This window comes from Panicum virgatum, chromosome 9N, assembly GCF_016808335.1.
Source record: "Panicum virgatum strain AP13 chromosome 9N, P.virgatum_v5, whole genome shotgun sequence".
NCBI classification, from domain to species: Eukaryota; Viridiplantae; Streptophyta; class Magnoliopsida; order Poales; family Poaceae; genus Panicum; species Panicum virgatum.
The window spans coordinates 13409422-13432088 of record NC_053153.1 but is presented as its reverse complement, the minus strand read 5'-3'; the positions used below and the strand labels follow the sequence as shown (position 1 = coordinate 13432088).

Genomic DNA, 22667 nt, shown 5'->3' with positions numbered 1-22667 from the left:
ATGTTGTGTCGATTATTTAAACACTAGAATGATTCTAAATAAAAAAAATTTGAATTACAAAGCTGTAGATCTCGTCGAGATCTATAATTTTCGTATAAATTTTATCTCCATCCGAATCCATATGAATTTGTTATAATTTTTTGAAAATGTGCTACAGTGATTTTGCTGCAGCAACCGCCGGTTCAATTGGCGGTAATCTGCTACAGTGCCTCTGGAAGTCGTTACAGTAACCATACCGCCGGTTCATTCGGCGGCACCTACCTTCCGCCGGATGAATTGGCGGCAGGATGACATTTTTGCAAAAAAAAATTTCGACATATATTTTTGATAAATCGGAAAAAAAATAATTTAAAAATTTAAAAAACTCCACCTTATTAAAGACACTTTTTAAACCTCATCACAGACTCAGAAAATCGCGCGTCTGTAAATTCACATCTGTGAGATGTGATCACATCAAAGACGCATCTAGTAAATACGTGTCTCTGATGATGCATATCGACTAGTTAAAAACGCGCTGTTTAAAACGCGTCTATGATGACCCACATCAGAGACGTGGCTACAAGAAAATGCGTCTGTGATGATGAGTTAAAAAAACAAAAAAAAGAAAAATAGGACATGAAATAGGTCTTATTTACATCACAAATATATAGGATCTATCCATATATACATTACAGATACACATACACATACACAATCTTTTGAAGTCATTCATATCAATCGACAACTATCTCTAAAGTCACCATAATTATCTAATCTGCATCCTTATTTCCAGCCAGGGACTTCTGCTTAAATGACTATTGATGAACATCATGAACTTCAAATGAGCTTCAATAATTATTGAACTGGTAGCCAAAAGAATAATCATTTTGTAGATGATTAGTTAGCTGCAACTGCAAAGGCATGAAATAACCTAACCTACAAGACCACAAAGTTCAAATATAAATTCAAGCATTCAGTTCACTAAACAGAACCAAAGAGGAAATACAAAATCCAGAGATATGATAGCGTGGAGATAAGGCATCGAACTTTTGTTACCGACTGCATCAAAAAATAATGATCAGGTGATAACTGAGCTATATATTTATGTGTTTGTAACGACCCGAAAAATTCACCAAATAAATCACACGCTAAACATATTTTTTTTTCAAAACTCTTTTTCATTGTTGAGCTCAGTTATCTATAAACCCAATACCTTCCCAGAATCTTTCGCCGTTCCAACATCTGATTCCATTCGTCGTGTCCATCTTTTCTTTTTCGCCGACCGTACCTCGCTCTCTCTCTCTTTCCTCGCCGACGTCCCGTCCCGCGCCGCTCGGCGGCCTGTCGCCCACGCGCAACCGCCGACCGCGATTAGCGCCGGCCGCACGCGCCACTGCCTCCCCTGGCCCGCGCACCCAGCCGCGCACGCCTCCCCTGGCCAGCGCACCCCGCCATCGCCGCCGGCGCGCACTCACTCCCCCTCTCCCTCTTTCCTTTTGCTTTTCCCCATTTCACTTTCCTTTTTCCCTTTTCTATTTTCTTTCTCTCTTTTTTTCTCTCTCTCTTCCCTTTTCCTTTTTCATTTTCTTTTCATTTTCTCCATTTTCTTTCCCTCTTTTCCCTTTTTTTCTTTTCTCACTTCTCCCTCCTCTGCTCCACTCCCGCGCGCGCCCCTCCCCGAACGCCGCCTGCCCGCGTGCGCCTCCTGGCCGTGCGCCCCGCCTGCCCAGCCCGCACGCCACGCCTTCCCTGCTAGCGCTCGGCTCGCCGCCTGCCCGCGCGCACACCTCCCCTGCCCGAGCACCGCGCCACGCACACCCACGTGTGATCACGCGCGCGCACGCTCGCGCACCGTGGCGCACCTCTGCCGCGCACCGCGCGCTCCCGAGCGCCGCTCAAACCGCCGCTGCCCTTGCCCCACACTCTGCAGTGCGCGTCCTGGCCGACCCCATGGGCCTGCGGCCACGCGCACGCCGCCGCTGTTGCCCGCGCCGCTCGCTGCTCCCGGCCCCGCGCGCCACTGCTGCTGCCCACGCCGCTCGCTGCGCAAGCCACTGCTGCTGCCCGCGCCGCTCGCTGCTCAAGCCACTGCTGCTGCGCGCGTGCTCCCCGCTCCGCTCGCGCGCACGCGGCCGCACGCTGCTTCCCCCTGCCCCGTCCCCGCACGCGCATGCACGCCGCGACGCCTGCCGCGCCGCTCGCCGCGCACCGCACCCCGCCAAGCCACTCGCCGCCACCCTCTTGCCCTCGAGCACGCGCACGGCCGAGCCGTGACGCGCGCGCACCCGCACGCCGCGCCGCCCCTGCCCTACTGCTGCTCCCACGTGCGGCACCCCGCCGCTCGCGCCGCCGCAGAGCCACCGCCTCGCCGCTCGCGCCAAGCACAGCGCCCGACCCCCCCACGTGCCACAGTGCGCGACACACCGCTCGCCGCTGCCCGAGGGGTCATGTCACCCCTGTGCCGCCGCGAATCAGGCTGCCGCGGCTCCAATCGCCATTAATGGCGCTCGCGCCGCTCGCCGGCCGTCGCCACTGGCGCACCCCGCCCTCTACCGCCTCACTTGCCCTATAAAGGGACCATCGCGTCGCCCTCGAGCTTCACATCCCCACCACCACGAGCCACACCGCCAACCCTAGCCCCCTCTCCTCAGCTGCAGCGCCGCCGCCGCTAGCACCTCCACCCGCCGCCGCTGGCCGCCGCGGCCAGGCCGCCACGCGCCACCTCCGCACGAGGTGAGGCCGGGGATCGGATCCTCTCTTTCCCCTCTCCCTTTTCCCTCACTCCGCAGCCACCCCCGAGCCCCCAGGCCACCGGAATCGGCACCGTCGACGCCCCGATCCCCCTCCCCTGTTCTGTTCGGGAGGGAGGAGGAAGAAGGGGGGCATATTAGCCCAAAGCCCCCTCCCCTCTCTTTTATTTATTAAAGAGACCCTCCACCTTTTTGCCCCTTTTCAATAGAAACCCTGTCTAAGTTTCTATTCCCAAATAAACCATTTCCCATATAAACATAATTCTAAGTGAGCCCTTGACCCTTTTTAGAATAACCCAAATAGTTTCTAAAATACAAACCAAGCCCCTACCTTCTCAAATATATTTACAAACAAGTCCCTGGACCCATATTTAACCCCTAAACCTTTATATAACCTATCATTTCATGCGCCAAATAATCTCAGATCGATCTGAAACTTTACCACACCTCTCATGTCATAGTTTTGGCCATGACATTAGGAAAACGCTCAACAACCCCGAACTCCATATCTTAAATATTTTCGATTCGAGCTCAACGATAAACCTTTTATTTCTTTTTCTTGATTGTGTGTTTGTTTGTATGCGTCGTAGACCACGGTGTGAACGAAGGAGAGCCCGTTGACGAGCAGTACTGCGAGCCAGCGAACGAGGACCAGTTTCGCGACCCCGAGCCCGAAGGACAGTGCTTCGACCAGGACCTCCCCAAAGGCTTCGAAGACGGCAAGTTCAAACCCATCCTTTGATGCATGCTTTTGTCCTAGTTTTTATAAACACAACCTATTGGCCTGTTTTATAAAATTGCATATGTTTTGCTTGCTGAAAACACGGTTGGATAGCCACCCCTTGATTTGTTATAATCATTTCTTGACCACCTAGATTAATGTCTGATTTTGTTTGGACGTTAATCGCTGCTAGAACGCTTAGGATCTTATACTCAACACAACCTGTTTTATAAAAGGAAAATGTGTGCGTGTGTGGGAAGGGATAAAAGTGGATTTTCGAAAGATGAGTCTAGACGGGATGGATGACATTTCTGTGTGATTTGACGTTTAGTGTGCTTGTGCTTGTGTGGCAGAGCAAGGACGGGAGATATCCATCTTGTCACCACTAAGGACCGAGTTGGTGTGTCATCTCACCTAACTCCACTATCGTGCAAACCACTCGATTGTTGTATGGGCAACGGCTTAGCATAAACCCCACTAGTTAGTCTGATAGCCATCAGGAGAGCTGAGAGCAACGGGTGATCAAGGAGAAGGGATTAGCTCTGTGTGATGTATGCCCCGGTTAGAACATCTGTGATAGGTCGATAACCCCTTGGTGCATCCCGTGATGGCTAGTCAGGTCTAGCTAAGGTGGGTAATGACTTTGTTGGGATCTGCACCGACACTAAGGTGATCGTGTTGCGGTACCCCGCTTGTGGGTAAAGTTGCACACCTCTGCAGAGTTAAGAATCTATTCGAATAGCTGTGCCCACGGTACTAGGCGAGTTACGGTGTGGTCACATAACTAGTGTTTATGGTGGGATGGGTTGGCGTGAGTTGTTTTGGAGATGTGTCCGGCAGTTGTGCTGTGTGCTACGGCGGATGAGGAGTCCGGTAGCAGCTTAAAACTGGGATCCTGTGTGGATCAACCCTTCGTGTTACTCGGTACAAGAAAACTGGTTTTGGAAATATTTTCTTTCAAATGAACCCTTGCATAAAGTATTGCTTTCCGCAAAAGTAAGCCTTAACCTTATCCTTGAATTACACTGTGCATTATACTCTGTTTATACCCCCTCCGTGGGTGTGGTTGGACTTGTTGAGTACGTTGTACTCACCCCATTCTTAATTTTTACAGAGGAAGACCCAGACTTCGTTCCAGAGGACGTTGAGTAGGGTACCGTCCTGCACCCAGCCTTGCCTATGGATTTGGGTCACCCGCAGGAGATACTGCATGGCGCAAGACTCTGATGACTCTCTTTATGTTTAATATCGTTGCGTGTGTGTGGATTGTAATCCTCGTGATAGTGGCGCTTCTCTGCTCACTACTGCGTAGAGTTGTACGGTAATGAACCATCTGATGTAATAAATGTGTCATCAGCCTCCTGGGACTGATGTTTGTAACACATTTAAGTCTTCTCTTACGAGGGGACGCTTCAGTGTTCGATCAAAATTAACTGAAGCTGTGGAATGTTCAGACAGTTATGAGCCAACCTTTCTCCGAGCAAACGTCTTCTTGGAAGAAACCATTTTAGGTACAATCCTCACAGGAAAGGGAAAACTTAGAACAAAACAGCAAATTGAATCCAGTACCAAGCACCCAGAGCAACTTAATTGCAATTCACTATCCCTTAACCTGAAAAAAAGATTGCAGTTCACTACAATAGGCATCTAGACTTGTTAAACTGGTAATTTAACCAGTACTAAGCAGTACCAAGCACTAATTATCTTGCAAGGAGATCAACCCAAGTAGCTATTGTCAATCTATCATGAACACAAGAAAAATCCATGAGAGCTACTTATCAAGGCAAGACAAACAAATAAGTGATTTAAGTATTAGCTCGTGCATTCAGGTTACTTGTCCTGTAATGAGTAGCTGAATATTCACTCAAGTAAACAAGCAACATGCTACTACGCAGAACAGAGATATAAAAAAATGCATGCTGCTCTTGTACTACTAACCTGGTGACCAAGGTTCACTAAAAGTTGTCAATATCTGGTGACCAGGGCATGCTGCTCTTATGCTGCTTACCTGCACGAAATTCAGATATGTTTAGTTAATGGACAGAGATGCTACAATTTCAGAGCTACGGTGCATCACTAACTTCAACTCCATAAGCAGAAGCACGGAAAACATCTAGTTTACTGGCCCACAGGAGGCAATCAAGTCCACATATAAAAAATCTGAAATCTGAATCACATCTCAGTTGCACTAATTCATCAGCTACTCCTCTCACCAGGCAACTAAACACAGATAAGAACTACCTATAAAGAGCAGAAGGCATACCACTGGACAGGACTGAATCAGACAATCATAAATCTGGAAACAAATCTACTGCAGCAGCTTAGGTGACTCCTAGTAAAGAAACCATTCTGAACCCGCAAAAATCATCTCCCTGATCCAACAGCACCCACTTTGGAGTGGGAGATTTGCACTAATCACAAGTGGGGAAACCAAATCTAGCACAAAATATGCAACATCGAAAAGGCTAATGCCTGGCCTATCTCGATTTTTGAAAGGGATAACGTTGCAGGAGATGAAGGAACAAGATCTCAGTCTCAATTTGGCTAGGGTTTCGAAAATTAGAACTCCAATCCCACTATCTGAACAGTTCCTAAAAAGCTAAGCTACACAAGACTCGAGGTTGAACTCTCCATGATTGAAAATTTCATCGATCTGACGTAGAATCATACCCCACGTAAACCCAATCCGGCGATTGCTACCAGAACCAACCCCAATAAATTGTAGTGCCAAGCTGTCCCGAAACCATTCAAACCCTAGCTTATGCCGACATCACAACCACCACCTACAAAATTAACTCCAGGATATGGAACCTCTGATCCAGCAGCACCGTGCCCAGATCCGCAGATCAGGACGCTCAGACCACAGGATCCAAAGCCTCGAGAGGCCGCTACCTACCTACCCCCCGCGGATCGAATCGAATCAGAACGGAACGAGCATAGCAAGCAACCTACGAGCCAAGCCGTGGACGGACGGGCGCACGTGTTCTCACCTCGGCAGCGGGGCGGAGATCCGGATGGGGGCGACGGCGAGCCGGGGCCGGCGCGCGATTAGGGCGTGAGGGGCCAGGAGCAGGGAGGGGAGTCTCTTATCCCGGAGCGGAGGAGGATGAGGAGAGGCGGAGGTCGGAGGGCGGCGCGTCCCCAGGGAACGAAACCCTAGCGGTTGCCTGTTCGCCTCCCGACCTCCGGAAATGAAGACGCGGGGGGTTCGCGGGGGAGGAGGAGGAATGACTGGTGGGACCCATGTGTAGGTGAAAGGGAAGTGGGATGGGAGAACGGTTCGATATACACTACTTCATCATAGACGTGTTTTCAAACTGCGTCTGTGATGACATCTCAAAAAAATCACAGACGCGTTTTGACTACACGCGTCTCTGATTTTTCACGTACATCCATGGGAAACCAACACATCAAAGACGCGTGTAGTTGACCCGCGTTTCTAATAATAAATTACAGACGTGTATTGATTCCGCGTCTCTGATGAAGGTGTCTTTTTTGTTACTTTCTTACATCGCGGTAGGCAGCGCCCCAAAGCTAAGATGCTACAGTGCTACTGCTCTTGCTGTTGCTGTGGCGATTACTTCTCGAGTCCTCTCTTCGATGCATTGAGAGGCCTAAGGCTGGATATCGAGCTGGATCGGCTCGGCTCGGCTCAGCTCGAGCTGGCTCATTATGATAACGAGCTGGCTCGGCTCGGCTCATTATCAGACCGAGTTGAAAGTCAGGCTCGGCTCGGCTCGTTTGGCAGCTCGAGCTGGCTCGTTTGGCTCACGAGCCAGCTCCAAAAAAGCCAGCCAACTAGCAGAGCCAGAGCCTAGAGCCACCAGCAAGCAAAATGCATATATGAATATGGTGCAACAATATAAATTACAAGTATCCAACACACATACAACACATCTGCGGATCTGCCAATACATATGAACATAACAGATAACACTTAACACTTTAACAGCAAGTCCAAATGAGTGAATGACCAATTGTTTAGGTCCAGTCCAGTCACAGAACCAGGTCAAGGTGCCCACTGGCCACTGCCAAGGCCCAAGGCAGCCAACATAGGTTCAAGTGTAGGAGTTCAGGAGTTCACACAAACAAAATTTAACAGTAGCAGCCAACAAAATAATAAGGTCTTCTCCTATTCAGGTGATAAGGTCATCGGGTGTCCGCTCCTCTCCATCTCTCCATCTCCCCATGACTCCATTGGCCAAAATTAGTCTACAATTAATACGAAAAGAGTTCAGCAATTATTTACAGAAATGTACAATTCCAAATATAAGGTAATGAGCAGCACATAATGGAAATATCATGGCAGCATAGGTGTACTACGTACATATACGTGGCAATACCAAGTTACTAGTTGTCTAGTTGCTAGCGACTATGCATTTTGGAAACTCCACGGACTCAATGTCACCATCATCACCTTCTCCCATTAAAAACAGTCCAATATTAGTATCTTATAGCACAAATTAACAATAAATAAAATTAGTTGAAGATAAGCAACACACATTCACATACCAAAATAATAGGAGAACTCTGAGAACCCCGTATCCAACTAGAAGCACAAACTAATGCTTGAACTGTTGATGATTTCAAAGAGCTCCTATAGTCATCAAGAATTCTTCCTCCAGTGCTGAAAGTAGACTCTGATGACACACTACTAGCAGGGACAGCCAAGAACATCTTTGCCATACTAGCCACCACAGGAAATCTATGAGTGTTGACCTTCCAATAATTGAGTAAGTTGAAGTTCTTCTCTTCAACGAAGACATTTGGTTCATCTAGATAGATAAGTAACTCTGATTTTGAACTTTCTGTAGCACTAGATTCTAGAAAGGTTTGGAATCCACTTGGAATAATAGATGCCAATGAGCTGCTAGTATCTTTTGTAGAAGAGGATGATTGAGCATTGCTTGGGGTAGTTTCACTTTCACCCAACTTGCGGCGATATATAGTCTCATACTTCTTGTACAACCTTTCTAACTCCTTATAAATGTCCTCTATCTCTCTTTGAAACCTTAAGCTGCCATAAATCTTAGCAAAGCACCATCTAATGTACCTCATTTTGAACCTAGGATCAAGAATTGTAGCAATAATCATGACATTATTTGTTTCCTCCCAATACTTATCAAATTTATCCAACATTGCATCAGCCATACTCATCACATATCTATCACCTGACTGTTGTGCCTCTTTCAATGCAATCTTTACTTGAATTATATATGGATAAAATACATTGGCAGTGGGATAAGTAGATGCTGAAAATGCAGTTGTTGCTCCTGCCATTGTTTTCAATATTGGTCTAATTTTGTCATACAATTCCCATTGAGATTGTGAAGGTTTCCACACATATGTGTTATCTAATTCACAATAGTAACCAAATGCATCCTTATACACATTGCAACAATCTAGCATTTTGTATGTTGAACTCCACATTGTTTTCACGTCAAGAGTCAACTCTTTTCCTACTTTGATAGCATATTGGTTGCAAACTTGCACAAACTTGTACATACGGGCTGGAGACCTCTTAAAGAACTTCACTGTATTTCTAAGATCACTTATCAAAGACTCTAGTGGCTGCAGCCCATCATTAACAACCAAATTGACTATATGGGCAGCACAACGAACATGAAAATAAATGGAGTCAAAGTTTGTGTTCCTTCTAGCAAGAAGCTTTGCCTTCAAATTTGTGATAGCAGTATCATTGTTTGAGGCATTATCAAGAGTTATAGTCATCACCTTATCCTCTATTTTCCATTCCACCATACACTCAAAAACAGCTTGAGCTATTACAATCCTTGTGTGGGGAGGATCCAACTCCATAAAATTCAGGACACGACATTGCAAGACCCAATCAGCATCAATGTAATGTGCCACCAAACACATGTACTGAATATTTTGATTAGATGTCCACAAATCAGTAGTTAAACTTATCGATTCAGCCTCTCTCAGACTCTTTTTGAGCAGTTCTTTCTCAGACTCATAAACCTTCATACATTCATTCTTAATGGTCTTCCTACCAATAGATTCATAGTTTCTGTTCATCCATTTCATCAAGATATTAAACCATTTATGCTCTACCATCCTAAATGAATACTCATAGACAATTATCATCTTAGCAATCAAAAGTCTAGTGTGATCATGATCATATTCAGTAGGATTAACAACAATAGAACTGCCATCCGGAGAGAATGTTAGTGTACCTTGAGCAAGATTAGCCTTAGCCTTAGCCAACTTGTTCAAATATTGTGTGCACTTGGTTAGGTGTCGATTTAGCTGTGATGTTGCCCCCCCTTGATGGTACACATAGCTTTTGGAACAGAACTTGCACTTGGCCTTTGTTATTTGGACCCCAAACTCTTTTTTTGATGCAACACTGATTAACTTAAAATACTTCCAGCAATCAGCCCGCTTTACTCTACTTGCCTTGCTCTTGGAAGGAGACAATTGAACACCAGCCTTCGATCTCTTTGCTCCTCTCTTTCCCTTCTCTGCCTTTGACACCTCATCACCATCCCCTCTTGAGTTATAGTTACACCATCAGCTGAAGGTAGGCTAATAGATAATTCATCGTCATGGTCAAAGCTGTTCTCCTCCTCCTCCTCCTCCGACAAAACCTCTAATGCCACCTGCTAACCATAAGACATAAAACTCAATAATGCACTACTGCATACAGTAAGAGCTAACAACGCATTTCAATTTTCTATTGCACTACTATCTACATGCCTAAGTGGCTACGTATAACAGATCGAGCAAAACTTGCACAATAACATATCAATCAAAACTAGCAATAGAACACTAGATGCATAGAAAGAACAAATACCTTATCTACAGATACAGATCCAGCACCAGAAGGGGTTGCTGAAGGAGTTGCAGCAGAGGATGGGTGGTCACGGTTGCCCGGAATCACCCTCCGCACTTGGATCCGAGTTCTCATGCGCTTGGATCGTGATTCAGAGCTTCGCGGCGGTGGTGGCGCAACAGGAATGTGTCCAGGGTCTTCCTCCATGGCTGCGAGGAGAGGGGGCCTCAGCTAGAGGTGCCGTCATCGCGCTAAGCAGGTCCTGCCGTCCTGGCGAGGGGCGAGGGCGCAGAGGCGCCGGCCCCCGGCCGCGACCTGCGAGGCGCGCAGGGGCGCCGGCCGTGGCGCTGCCTGCCTGCGCTGGGCGGCTAGGGGCTAGAGCCTGGAGGTGGGTCGGGCGCGGCCAGGGACGGGCGGACAGGCGAGGCAATGGGGCGATGAGGTCGGGGGAGGCGGAGGCAACAGGGCGAGGTCGACTCGACTCGCAGCCGCCGCGCAGGGGCAGGGATGAGGGAAGGGAAGGGAGTGGGAGACTGGGAGTCTCTGGAGAGCAGCCGGAGAGGGAGCTTAGGGTTTCGTCGAGTCCAAGCTGGGCCGTTGGGCACTTGCACTTGGGCCGGCTTTAGATTTGAGCCTTGGCTCGTTTTGGCTCGCGAGCGGCTTGCGAGCCGGCTCGAGCCAGCTCGATAAAAGACCGAGCCAAAACCTTGGCTTGGCTTGTTTATATTTTTCTACGAGCCGAGCCGAGCCGAGCCACTACTGAGCCGAGCCAAGCGAGCTACCGAGCCACGAGTTTTTTATCCAGCCTTAGAGAGGCCTACTACTACTAAGGCCTCCTCCAAAGGAGTAGCTTAAAGCTAGCAAAAATAGTTTTTTTATTTTGTAAATAGTAGCCAAAGTGAATAGCTAGCGAAAAGTTAGCAGTCAGTCTATAACGTTTTTCAATGTACTTCTCTCTCACTGCACGAGATTCAATACTAACTTACAGCTACTCGCTGACTCTAAATTTATTGGCTTATAGATAGCTGCTGACTTTTATCATTGGAGGAGGCCTAAAGGCGTCGCATTTAGTGCAAACGGTGGTTAGACTGACCTCAGCAGCCTACGGTGCTCTTGTGGAAGTTGTGCATGTCAGCAGGTAAGAAGACAAGCAACACAGGCTCCCGCCGGATGTTTTCAAATTTGGGCCGCTCCACTTCCATTCCGTCGCTGACAAGGGCTGCTAGCGTGGACAATATACACGCCTGCTAGGTAACCTGCTGAGGTCAGTCTTACCTAGTAGCGGTACCTGGAGATCTCCAGCCATCCTATCCTCAGCATCTTATCTTAAATGGTCAAGTTAGCCTTCTCCAGACGGGTTTAAGGCCCCATGTTACACCTTGGTACCCTGACTACTAGTCTACTACACACAAAGTCTACGAGCTCTTCTTTAATATGTCTGCATTTACGGTTACACAAGGGTAACGACGACGCGCACAAGCACCAGACATGCACACCACACTCGTGCACCTGCACTCCTGCAGGGCACTCCTGCAGGCACACCTTGTACACACACGCCTTTGAAGTAAACCACGTTCGCGCCCAAGAAAGCATCTCTAAATATATGCATGTAGTATGTTTTTTTTTTATAAATATACGGGAATGTTTGTCTTTTACCATCTAAAAAGCAGTCACTGAAGATCCATCGTCTCACCCTCTCGGCCTCTCCAGAGGCCAGAGCCCAGAGTCAATAATGCCCCAGTTTACGGCGTGTGAGCGTCACATCTCCCCTCAAGCGTCCTGCGCCCGTCACATGCTCCAAGCCCGGCCATTTACTCTCCTCATAGTAGCAGTAGTATTTACCTGCAAGGATACAAAAGAGGGGCTCCTTACTGAAGTAGAAGTACCGGTACTAGCTCATAGAAATTACTCGCACGCACGTACCCGCCCTGTTCACAGTTATTACCCACACGTAATTGCTCCAATCAATCCGCCTCATTACCTCACAACAGTGATGCAGTTAGTACCCCTCTACTAGTACTACATCACAACCTTTTTCCTTGATTGAGGTTGAAGCGAGTACCACACAGCACAGCACATCACTCGGCTCACATGCACCAATGGCCTCGCAAGAAAGCCCAAACCATTTCAAAAGGCAGTGCCGTCCATCCGGATGGATCTGATCACGGTACTACCCCCGTGGATGGAGATTGAGATCCTGCTTTAACAACTCACTGCCACACCGGCCGTGGTACTCGCCGGCGGTCATAAAAAAACCCTAGGAAACATTTGCGGTGGCATTGGGCTCAAAAACTGGAAACCCTCTCGAAAAGAATCTTTCAGAAAAACTCGTCTCAAGGCCAGAAGAATGGGTGAAAGAAAGGACTGGTGCTATTTAAGGGCCATCCCCTAGTTCCCCAAAGAGCCACCACACATACCCCTGACTGTGCCTCTGCCTCCCACCAGAAAAGCACACCCACCTTCTCTCCCCCCATCCACCATCCTCAAAAACTAACCAGGCTGTCTGTCCCCAACGATGCGCACCACTTCCACCTTTGTTCCGCTCACTCTCATCAGCCTGAGCCTCCTCTCCTCCCCCAAATGAGTGCCACCGAGTTCCGTTCTGCTGGTGCCGCGGCCATGGAGTTCGGAGAAGTGATGGGGCTGCAGCAAGGCATCGCCGGCACCGCGCCTTCACCCAGGGAGGGCGACCTGGGTCTCCTCAAGCGAGCAGGCCTCACCCAGGCAGCAGCTGCAGCGGCTTCCCACCCCTCCCCCTTCCTTGACGAGCAGAAGATGCTCAGGTTCTCCAAGGCTGCACAGGCATTGCCCTCAGGTGTGTACGCCTCTTAGCAACCAAGCCTTCTTTCTTGTCCATTCCTCCTTCGTTTCGTAAGCTGCATAGAACAAAGATGTTAGGCTGCATGTTCTTGGATGGATATGTTCTCTGCAAATCATGATAGAGAGAAGTATTGCCATTTTTTCTCTCTCCCTGTTGCAATGTTCAAAAGAAAAGCAAAAGTAAAAGGAGAACAGAGGTGCAGCATTCATGGAACTTGATGAGCTCTCATGAATGCTACGGAGGGGGGGCCTAGCCTAGCGGCCATAGGGATTTGCACAGCACTACACCGCTCACTGGGCCCCTCCCTCCCAGGCCAAGGCTGCCTGTAGCATTTCACCTGCTTTTTCACCTTTACGCTTTTGTCTTGGCACTCCCTTCACCATGCACGTCTCTGGAGATAAGGTTGCTGCTCGCTTCAGCATTTCAGGTTTCGTCAGACTAAATATTCTCCTTGTTTCATCATCATCTAGGCTTGGATCTTGGAAGGCCAAATGAGCAGGCTTTCCTGCTATCCAGGACCAAGAGGCCCTTTACTCCCTCCCAGTGGATGGAGCTGGAGCACCAGGCTCTCATATACAAGTATCTCCATGCAAAGGCCCCAATACCTTCCAGCTTGCTCATTTCAATCAGTAAAAGCTTCAGGTCATCCAATAGAGGTATGCATATTCTGAAACAGAAAGCTACATTTTCTTATCAACTACTTAAAAACTATAGTACTTTCAATGAACCAAGACAGAGAGACACTTTGCACAAATCGGTACCTTTGCAGTATTACCTGTTGAATGACACTTCGCACAAATCGATACCTTTGCAGTATTACCTGTTGAATAAAATATTGGAACTGTGATAATATCTAAAACTAGCAATCATCTAGTTCATTATATGCATGTCATTCTCTTCAAAAAAAGAAGAAGCATGTCATGAGCTACAAAGATATTAATTTGAACTGTTGCCACACCAGAATACTGTCATTAATCTGTACACAAACAAGTCATTATGCCATAGAGGATAACCACATTAATGTTCTCGATATAAATGAAATCAGAGCTTGACATACTTCTCCAATGCAGTGAGCTGGACACCTCTTTATCAAGGGTACACCAATGCAGACTCTGATCCAGAACCTGGAAGATGCCGTCGAACAGATGGAAAGAAATGGCGATGCTCCAAGGAAGCAATGGCTGATCACAAGTACTGTGAGCGGCACATCAACAGAAATCGTCATCGTTCAAGAAAGCCTGTGGAAAACCAACCTAAAAAGACCGCCAAAGAGGCACCTGCTGGCTCGCTGCCATGTGCTGTGTCACAGGGTAGTTTGAAGAAGGCAAAAGTTAACGACTCGAAGCCAGGCACTGTCAGCTATTGGACAGATAGTTTAAACAGGTAAACGACCTCACACATCTCCTTGTACGAAGCAGAACTACTTATTTATTACTTGTGCATCACATTAATAGAACTTTTAAGATTTCAGATTATTTTTCATAAGAGAGAACATCAGTGACTGGTTTAGAAAATGTAGCTAAAGTGAATAAAAAAGTGTCAAAAATATCATACTCTGAAACACAAAATGTTATAACCTTACAATTATGTTGTTTTAGTTGGCACTAGGCAGCCATAATAATTTCCATTTGAACCTTATTGCAGGACAATGTTGAGCAAAGAGAAAGCAAACCAGTCAACAGAAGACAACAGTGCTCCATTGCTAAATTCTACAAATCGACAACCCACCTTGTCCCTGCTCTCTCAACTGAAGCAGCATAATAAACCAGATAAGTTCAGCCCTGCAGTGCATAGTGATACAATATTGAAAGCCTGGGAAAGCAGAAACCAGCCAATCCATAAGAGCATTTCCTCCACACAGCTGCATGATGCTGAATCCCTCCAGTCAGTTCTTCAAAACTTCAGCCTGGAAAAGAATGAGAACATGGATTCTGAGAGAAACAAATATTCTGATTCCATGCTAGTTTCATCAACTTCCTACCACTCCACTCAAGGTCCACAGACAACCTGCCTTATACCTAACATGACCCAAGTGCAGGCTGATTGCATCTCAAGTTCTTGGGAGATGCCTCAAGGTGGACCTCTGGGCGAAATCTTAACAAACTCCAAGAATAATGACGACTCAAACAAAAAGTGTGAATCTAGGTCATATGGTTGGTTATTGAATCTTGACCATTCACCATGACTCCTCAATTTATGAGGAGCTTGACATAGATATCTCACCATGCAAGTGACTCAGAAACGAACATTAAGATGACCTTGAGTCCTTGATAGTTGTTCCATGCATGCTCGCTACTTTTTTTGCTTTCGTTTTGTAGTTTTCAGCTAGTTGAATTATCTGTAATTCTGAATCTGTTTGTATCTTAAACTAGTTTTGTCACATATTATATCTTGCTGGACTAGTTAGCTGCTTAGTGGTTTGACTTACATTGAGAAAACTTGAAGAAACAGCTCTAATTTGAAAAGTTCAGGAGGACCACTGAACTTCCGCACATTTTTCACATAAATCAAACTATTACATTAAAACGATGAAGTTACCTTCTCAAGAGCACCATAGGATTAGAATGATTAGTAACAGAGTACCAGTGGTAGGAAACCCTAACCCACAAACAGTCATCTGCAACCACATAGTCACTCATTTCGAAATAACTTGAAAAGGTAGTTGATAACTTTTAGATCACATGTTTCAAGACCAATCATGCAGGGTTCTAAACAAGTTCTTTATGACAGATAGTACCAACATATAAATTCATGTATGGCAATTCAATGCTAGAAAGAGATTGCTTTCCATAGCTATTTTGCTCGTACTAATCTGATAATTCAGAACAGCGATGATAGTATTTATGTTATGTAGATGGATATTTTGGGGTAACTAGGCCTTATGCTTTGCCAAGAGCTTGAGAGATTGAGGGGGACTAGAATTGTTTCTTCATTGTTCCTTTCTTCCTTAGATTGATACATCTCCTCTCATTATATAGAAAGGGTTACTTGACCTTGTAAGCAAGGCTTACTTGACCCCTAAGTAATATCCTAACCTAATCAATCTATCTTATTCCTTTCCTAACAAACCAAATCCATCTAATCTAATTTGACGGGTACTGTTCACGCGGTACTGTTCCGCGTGGGCCCTTGGGCTGGCTACGCCTGCCATCTCGGTGGCAGCCTGCTGGCTGCCCATGACATCTCCCCCGCCCTTGGAGACCCAGCTCGCCCTCGAGCTGGATAGTTACTGGTCGAGGAAGGAGCCGACAGCGTCCTGGATCCCATGGGAAGAGACGAGCAGTCAGCTGGTCGCCCTGGTGGTTGCTGTGGCCTGAGCCCCTTGAACCAGGGAAGGATGCCCACGCAGAAAGCACTTGCAGCAAGGCAGCGACCTGTCCTTTCGAGTCACTGGTGGGTGCGGTGAGGGAGTTGATGAGCTTGGCCAAATCAGGCATGGTGGGTGCTGTCCGTGGCGACGAATTGGAGACAGCAGAAGGGTTGGTCGGCGCGACGGCAGCTGGAGTGGTCGGCGCGATGTAAGGGGTGGTCGGCGCGACGAAGAGGGTTGCCGGCGGCGGCGGTAGGTGGAGATGGTGAGCGGGAGCGAGTAGGGTAGGTTGGATTGCTGCACGCAGCTTCCTTGTGGCGTGCCTCGCCAAGAATCCTCGCGCTGCCGCCTGTAGCCGCACCGCAGCAAGGCGTTCACGGCCGGACTTCTCCAGAGATTGCATCCGCCGGCGTGACAGGAATCCCCGTGCTGCTGCCTGAAGGCGTACTGCCACGAGGCATTCACGGTCCTCCTTATCCTTCGCCTGGAGACGCGCCCTGAGGCGATCCAGCTGTGTGAACACATCAGCAAAGAGGCGTGAAGTGTCGTTGGCAGCAGGGGACACATGATGGAGCAGGTTGGAGCGTGGGGGTGATCCGAAGCGTAGGTGCAGTAGCTTGGTGAAGCGGCGCCACGCCGGGGTGCCCTCATCCCGCTGGACTTGGAGGAACCACATCCGGGCGTCCTCCGCCAAATTACGGGAAGCCATCCACACTTTTTCTTCCTCCATGATGCGCTCCCGGTTGAAGTAGGTCTCGCATTGGTTGATGAAGGCGAGCGGATCAGATTTCCCATCAAATTGAGGAAAATCCATCTGGAACTATGGCATAGGTTGTGGTAGTGGTAGATGGCGGCGCAGATCGATGGCCGGCCGGGGAGGATAGATCGGGCGGCGTGGAAGAGGATCGCCGGCTAGCTCTGATACCAGATGTTATGTAGATGGATATTTTGGGGTAACTAGGCCTTATGCTTTGCCAAGAGCTTGAGAGATTGAGGGGGACTAGAATTGTTTCTTCATTGTTCCTTTCTTCCTTAGATTGATACATCTCCTCTCATTATATAGAGAGGGTTACTTGACCTTGTAAGCAAGGCTTACTTGACCCCTAAGTAATATCCTAACCTAATCAATCTATCTTATTCCTTTCCTAACAAACCAAATCCATCTAATCTAATTTGACGGGTACTGTTCACGCGGTACTGTTCCGCGTGGGCCCTTGGGCTGGCTACGCCTGCCATCTCGGTGGCAGCCTGCTGGCTGCCCATGACAATTTATCACCATGACATGACAATAATACAAGACTGGCGAAGTGGATCAGAACAATCTACTCCGATTCAGAAGATTCAAACATTCATTTTGGCATAACGGATTTTTTTTTTGTAGTGCCATACTGATATCTTCATTCAGAACAGTGCGATGATGTGGACCAGAGCAACTACTCCGGTTTGAACTACCTAAAAAACACAGGAAACATGCATCCACTAGCATCATTTGATAGACAAATTGTCACCACAAGTGAACCAGAAAAACATAATTGAGCCCGAGTTCGGAATGGATACACCATGGATAACAAATAAGGATCATACTGTTCACACAGTGAATAAAGGTGCACTGGCTCAGACACGCACAGAGCTCATCAAAATTTGGTCCTTGAACAATCAAGAACAATGATGTTTCAGCATCGAGAAATGTATGTTGTTGTCATCACAGCCAAGCAAAAACAACACGGATGCATGAGGAAAACATAACAAGAAGATAACTTAGGAACAGTGAATAAGGAAAGCATGCATTTGCACTGGCTCAGACACGCACAAAGGTCATCAAAGTTTGGTCCTTGAACACACCAAGTATCAGGATCGAGAAACGTATGTTTTTGTCATCCCAGCCACGGAAGAACATCCAAAGACACACCACCAAGGAATCCAAGCTGACACACAGAGAAGGAAGAGAATATCTGTCTCCTTGCCATTTAGCCTCTCAGTTAGAAATACAAGGCTATTTGCACCCTGAATCACCCATCCAATGAACAAACTCGAATACAGAAGTAGGAAATCCTCAGACAAGCGCACAGAACACAAAAATCAGACACCAAATTGCCTCGAATATTCAGCACTTGATCAGGAATAAAGATAAGCGATAATAAAAACAATAGAAACAGCTTGAGAAACAATGGACGCTGCACTGCATCGGCTCAGACACGCACAAATAAGGTCATCACAATTTGGTCCTTAAATGGCATTAAGAATCAGAATCACCAAATCCTTTTGTCGTCACAGCGACGTAGCAGCAACCGCAGATGCTCACCACCAAATCCCAAATAACATTGAGGGAAAAAATTGCATGTTTAAGGGTGCGTAACCAGAAGCCCATTGTTTGGTCGGGCTGCGGCTATTAGAACCCCAAATTAATCTAGGAGCGATTCGATGAAGAACGCCATGGCTATCGAATCTGGAAGGCACAGTTCGCGGAAACGACCAAAGCTACCATGAATAAATCGACGACGATAATAATTAAGCGAAGCAACTGGAGTGAATGGAAAAGAAAATACGATCGATTACAGTATTAGAGCATCTTCAAGAGACAAGCTAAATTAGGTTAGCCAAATTTCTATTTAGCTAGCCAAATTTCGCTGGAGGTCCTCCCCTTCCCTCGCGCTCCAACTCCGATCTCGGCCATCGCTGGAGGAGGAGGGGCGGCGGCTCTCGCCGGATGAGAAGGGGCGGCGGCGATGACCAGCCCCTCACACCGACCTCTCCCGCCGCCGAATCGAGCTGCACCTCCGCGTTGGCGGCCTCCAGCTCGGCGGGAGCAGCAGGGCGCGGCGGCCTGTACACGGTGAAGCGGCTCAGCGGTGTGCCAGGCAGCGGCGGGGCGGCGGAGAGCCGGAGACGTGGGTCGGCACAACGCGAGCCGGCGCGCAGCAGGGCGGAGCAGCGGTGTCGTGGCTCGGCACCACGGAAGCCGGCGCACAGCAGGGCGGAGCAGCGGCGCCGTGGCTCGGCACCGCACGGGCCGGCGCGCGGTGGGGCGGAGCGCGGCGCGGAGGGGTGCGGCATGCGGGCGGGCAGCAGCGGCGCGGAGGGGTCCGGCGTGCGGTGGGGCGGAGCGCGGCGCGGAGGGGTGCGGCGGAGGGCGGCGGGGCGAAGCGGAGGGGGGCGGCTTCGGCGAAGGGTGGGTGGGAATATTTAATTATAAACTAACTAGATTTAAAATATTCAGTTGGTGCTAATCAGTTAGACTGTGTAATTAATTATTTTTTCAACTGTATTTAATACTCATATATATGTCCGAAAATTCGATGTGATAGATACTGTGCAAAATTTTTTTAGAAACTAAACATGGTCAGTGGTTTCACCGGCAGGCCGGCTGAGAAGTGCCAGGTCACGCGCAGCAGCGGCGGCCCCACCAAGATTTAATGCTACGCTGTGATGTGGACGGATCAGACTGGAGAGTAGTTCTCTTCGTCCGCTTCTGCTGGCGTGTGGTGAACCGTCTACTCCTGTTTTCTCTCACCTCCCGATTGAATTTCGCCAGCTTCTCACCCACTATAATACTTGCTTTAACGGAGGGGGATGGATAGCGACCCAGATGACGAGCAGATGACTTTAGAGAGACTGTTGGATTTAATTTTTACTCCAGTTTTGTTATTTTTAGCTAGTCAATTTGTTTTACAAAGTCTCTTGGAGATGCTCTTCCACGACGAACTGAGCTCAAACTCCTAGTAATCTGTAGAGATGACGGCCGAGCTCAAAATCCCAGCAAGGTGGAGGCCTGGAGGGCGTTGGGCGAGATTTAGCTGCCGACATGCGCCCGGTGAATTTATGCGAGAGATTTGGCGATCTAGGGTTGGCATTTTGCAGTGGCCACAAGACCCGATGCCATCCAGAAACTTCCGAAAACCTAAGTGTGGCTGAACTATTCAAATTAATCTAACTTAAGTGCATTAACCATTATCATAAAGATAATCAGGACTAACTTTTTTCTTTTTTCTTTTTTCTCAAACATGCAGAAGAGCTGTGTATTATTGTATTAATAGAAGAAGAGAGTTATACATAAACCCGAACACACACCCACACTCTATTCCCACAAGAACTTAATTACCTGTGCTTTTCAAGAAAGACCTGACCACACCACCCCCTAAGGCACAACAACTATACAACACTAGTTGTGTGTAAGGGCAGCCCCTTAGCACCAGCTAAACTCCACAAATGGGCTTCCTCCCTAGCACGGGTAAGAGCCACAGAAATGCTAAGAGAAGCACCGCTGAGCACACAATCATTTCTAAGTTTCCAGATGGTCCAAGCGTCGAGGATTATGAGGGAATTCAGGACCTTTCTTGTATCTCCATCAACCGTCAAAGCTGCCTTGTCCCACCAGTCATCAAAGGAAGTAACATCAGATTGTGGAGTAAGAGCTGCAAGTCCAACAATCTGTAGGAGTTCAAATCAGAATTGTCTTGCAAACACATGTAGGTGTTGAATGTTCTCCTCTTGATCACACAACAGACATCGGTCTGTATGGGTGAGGCCTCTCCTAGCAAGCCGGTCTAGTGCTGTCCAGCACCAGTTGTGAGCAGTCAGCCACATAAAGAAACAACACATAGGTGGTGCCCAAGATTTCCAAACGCGCTCATAGGGAGCGAAGCTGATGGCGCCCTCAAAAAGTGCATCATATGCAGATTTGGCTGTGTAAACACCCGAGCTAGAAAGTCTCCAAATGTGCTTATCCGAGGCTCCATCCTGTAGCTCCACCTCTGTCAAAGTATCCCAAAGATCCAAATATTTCCAAAAGGTTTCCAAAGAAACCCCCCCTGAATGTCTTCTACCGAGTTCTCATCAACCAGGCCATCCACCACCTTGCGTCTATTTGCTTTTCTTTTCGGCACTAAAGAATACAGAGCCAAATCCTGGATGCTTCTTCCAGCCAGCCATTTGTCTTTCTAGGAGAGAATATTGGCTCCTTCTCCAACCTCAGTAATTATGGCCAGCGAGAGAAAATACTCGACCTCCTTACTAACTTGGAGTGGCAAGCTCGCCCAGGGTTAATCAGGTTCAGATTTTTTGAGGCAAGGCCGTCTTTCCCACAGAGCAATTCCTAGTGATTTCAAATCAGAAATTCCTAGTCCCCCAAGTTTCTTTGTTCGGCAAACTTTGGGCCAAGCAATTAGACAATGCCCACCTTTTGCATCCTTGCGCCCTCTCCACAAAAAAAACTTCTTCTGATTTTGTCAATGGCCTTCACTGAGTCTAACTCCTGCTCAGTCTATCCGATAATATCTCGATTAAACCACTTGAATTTCAACCAAATCCAAAACATACATGTAGCCCACGCGAAGGCAAACCTAAAATTTGCAACAATCCGTAACTTTACATCACAGGGTCCAATATTAGTTATTATTACAAATCAATTTCAAAATAAACGAAAGTACTTTAAAGTTCAAGTGTAGAGGAAAATAAATGATAACTCTAAACAACAATATAAGATATCATGATGAAACCCGTACATGATATCATTCAATGTTATCATCATTGGCCAGGACACATCCCATTCCATCGATCAACTAAAAGAAAGAGTACACGGTCAAGTCAAACTAGTAACTATGCCCCCAAACTTTTATATGAAAACAAGCCATAAGTAAGGTTGTGTATACTAATACTCATCAAACCTTATCCAACTAATGAAATATACTTAGCCGACTTCTAACATGCAAGGCTTTTGCCTAATGGGTTTATTTTTGCCAAAAAACGTCTAAGAGTGAGCCCTTCCTTTCAAGTTTTAGCATTAGTTCTAGATTATTAACCAGTCGTAAATGACTATTCAAATCACACATGGTGAAATTATTTTAAATATACAACGATATTAATCATCATCATCAATATTTCCTTTCTTACTAAGGGGTCAAACAGTCTCAATGGCCGCGAGAAACATATGATTCAAATTGAATTTCTTAATGTTGCAAGACAAACCTAAACATACGTCACGTGGTTACTCCAAGAGTCACACATGCAACTTTTCCCCTTTATTCCTGTTTCATAGAACAGGGCCACCCCCCTCGAGTACAAGAGGTCCACGAACCACGGAATGAAGCCAGGCGTGGATGCTCCTCTGCGCCCCCCTTATGCTTTGGCTCTCGGAATGTTTGACGGTAACTCTGATTGCTGGATCCTGAGGAATGATCACCAGACTCCAACCACTTCATCCCGACACTGACCGATTGGAGGTGATCGCCAACCTCCGTCATAGCCTTCTGCAGATCAAGAACCATGCCTAGTGGATCCGCCAGATCAGCCAC

At 47.4% G+C, this 22667-nt stretch overlaps 2 protein-coding genes, 1 long non-coding RNA gene and 3 other non-coding genes across 9 annotated transcripts; 1 reads left to right on the top strand and 5 right to left on the bottom strand.

The window, feature by feature from the left end:
* Positions 1 to 609: 609 nt before the first annotated feature.
* On the bottom strand, positions 610 to 6695 carry LOC120693216. 4 transcript variants are annotated; one of them, XR_005682932.1, is made up of 4 exons: positions 6441 to 6695; positions 5389 to 5458; positions 4921 to 5190; positions 610 to 1038 (listed from the first exon to the last, which is right to left on the bottom strand). It is a non-coding gene; the product is annotated as an uncharacterized LOC120693216 (long non-coding RNA). The 4 variants fall into 4 exon arrangements; XR_005682935.1 differs by having other exon boundaries at positions 610 to 915; XR_005682934.1 differs by having other exon boundaries at positions 4921 to 5062.
* Positions 6696 to 7424: 729 nt separating this feature from the next.
* Positions 7425 to 10042, bottom strand: LOC120687873 (zinc finger BED domain-containing protein RICESLEEPER 2-like). Its single transcript, XM_039969952.1, has 2 exons — positions 7953 to 10042; positions 7425 to 7867 (listed from the first exon to the last, which is right to left on the bottom strand). The coding sequence occupies exons 1-2, from the start codon at positions 9556 to 9558 to the stop codon at positions 7809 to 7811; spliced, it is 1665 nt and encodes a 554-aa protein (XP_039825886.1). The 5' UTR covers positions 9559 to 10042; the 3' UTR covers positions 7425 to 7808.
* Positions 10043 to 12666: 2624 nt separating this feature from the next.
* On the top strand, positions 12667 to 15481 carry LOC120690214 (growth-regulating factor 9-like). The gene is made up of 4 exons (XM_039972793.1): positions 12667 to 13061; positions 13538 to 13723; positions 14138 to 14450; positions 14712 to 15481. Exons 1-4 carry the CDS (start codon positions 12827 to 12829, stop codon positions 15250 to 15252), a joined length of 1275 nt encoding a protein of 424 aa, XP_039828727.1. The 5' UTR covers positions 12667 to 12826; the 3' UTR covers positions 15253 to 15481.
* Positions 15482 to 17986: 2505 nt separating this feature from the next.
* LOC120693692 lies at positions 17987 to 18088 on the bottom strand. Its single transcript, XR_005683147.1, has one exon. It is a non-coding gene; the product is annotated as a small nucleolar RNA snoR126 (small nucleolar RNA).
* Positions 18089 to 18170: 82 nt separating this feature from the next.
* On the bottom strand, positions 18171 to 18263 carry LOC120693693. The gene has a single exon (XR_005683148.1). It is a non-coding gene; the product is annotated as a small nucleolar RNA snoR126 (small nucleolar RNA).
* A 298-nt stretch (positions 18264 to 18561) lies between these two features.
* On the bottom strand, positions 18562 to 18654 carry LOC120693696. The gene has a single exon (XR_005683151.1). It is a non-coding gene; the product is annotated as a small nucleolar RNA snoR126 (small nucleolar RNA).
* Positions 18655 to 22667: the final 4013 nt, after the last annotated feature.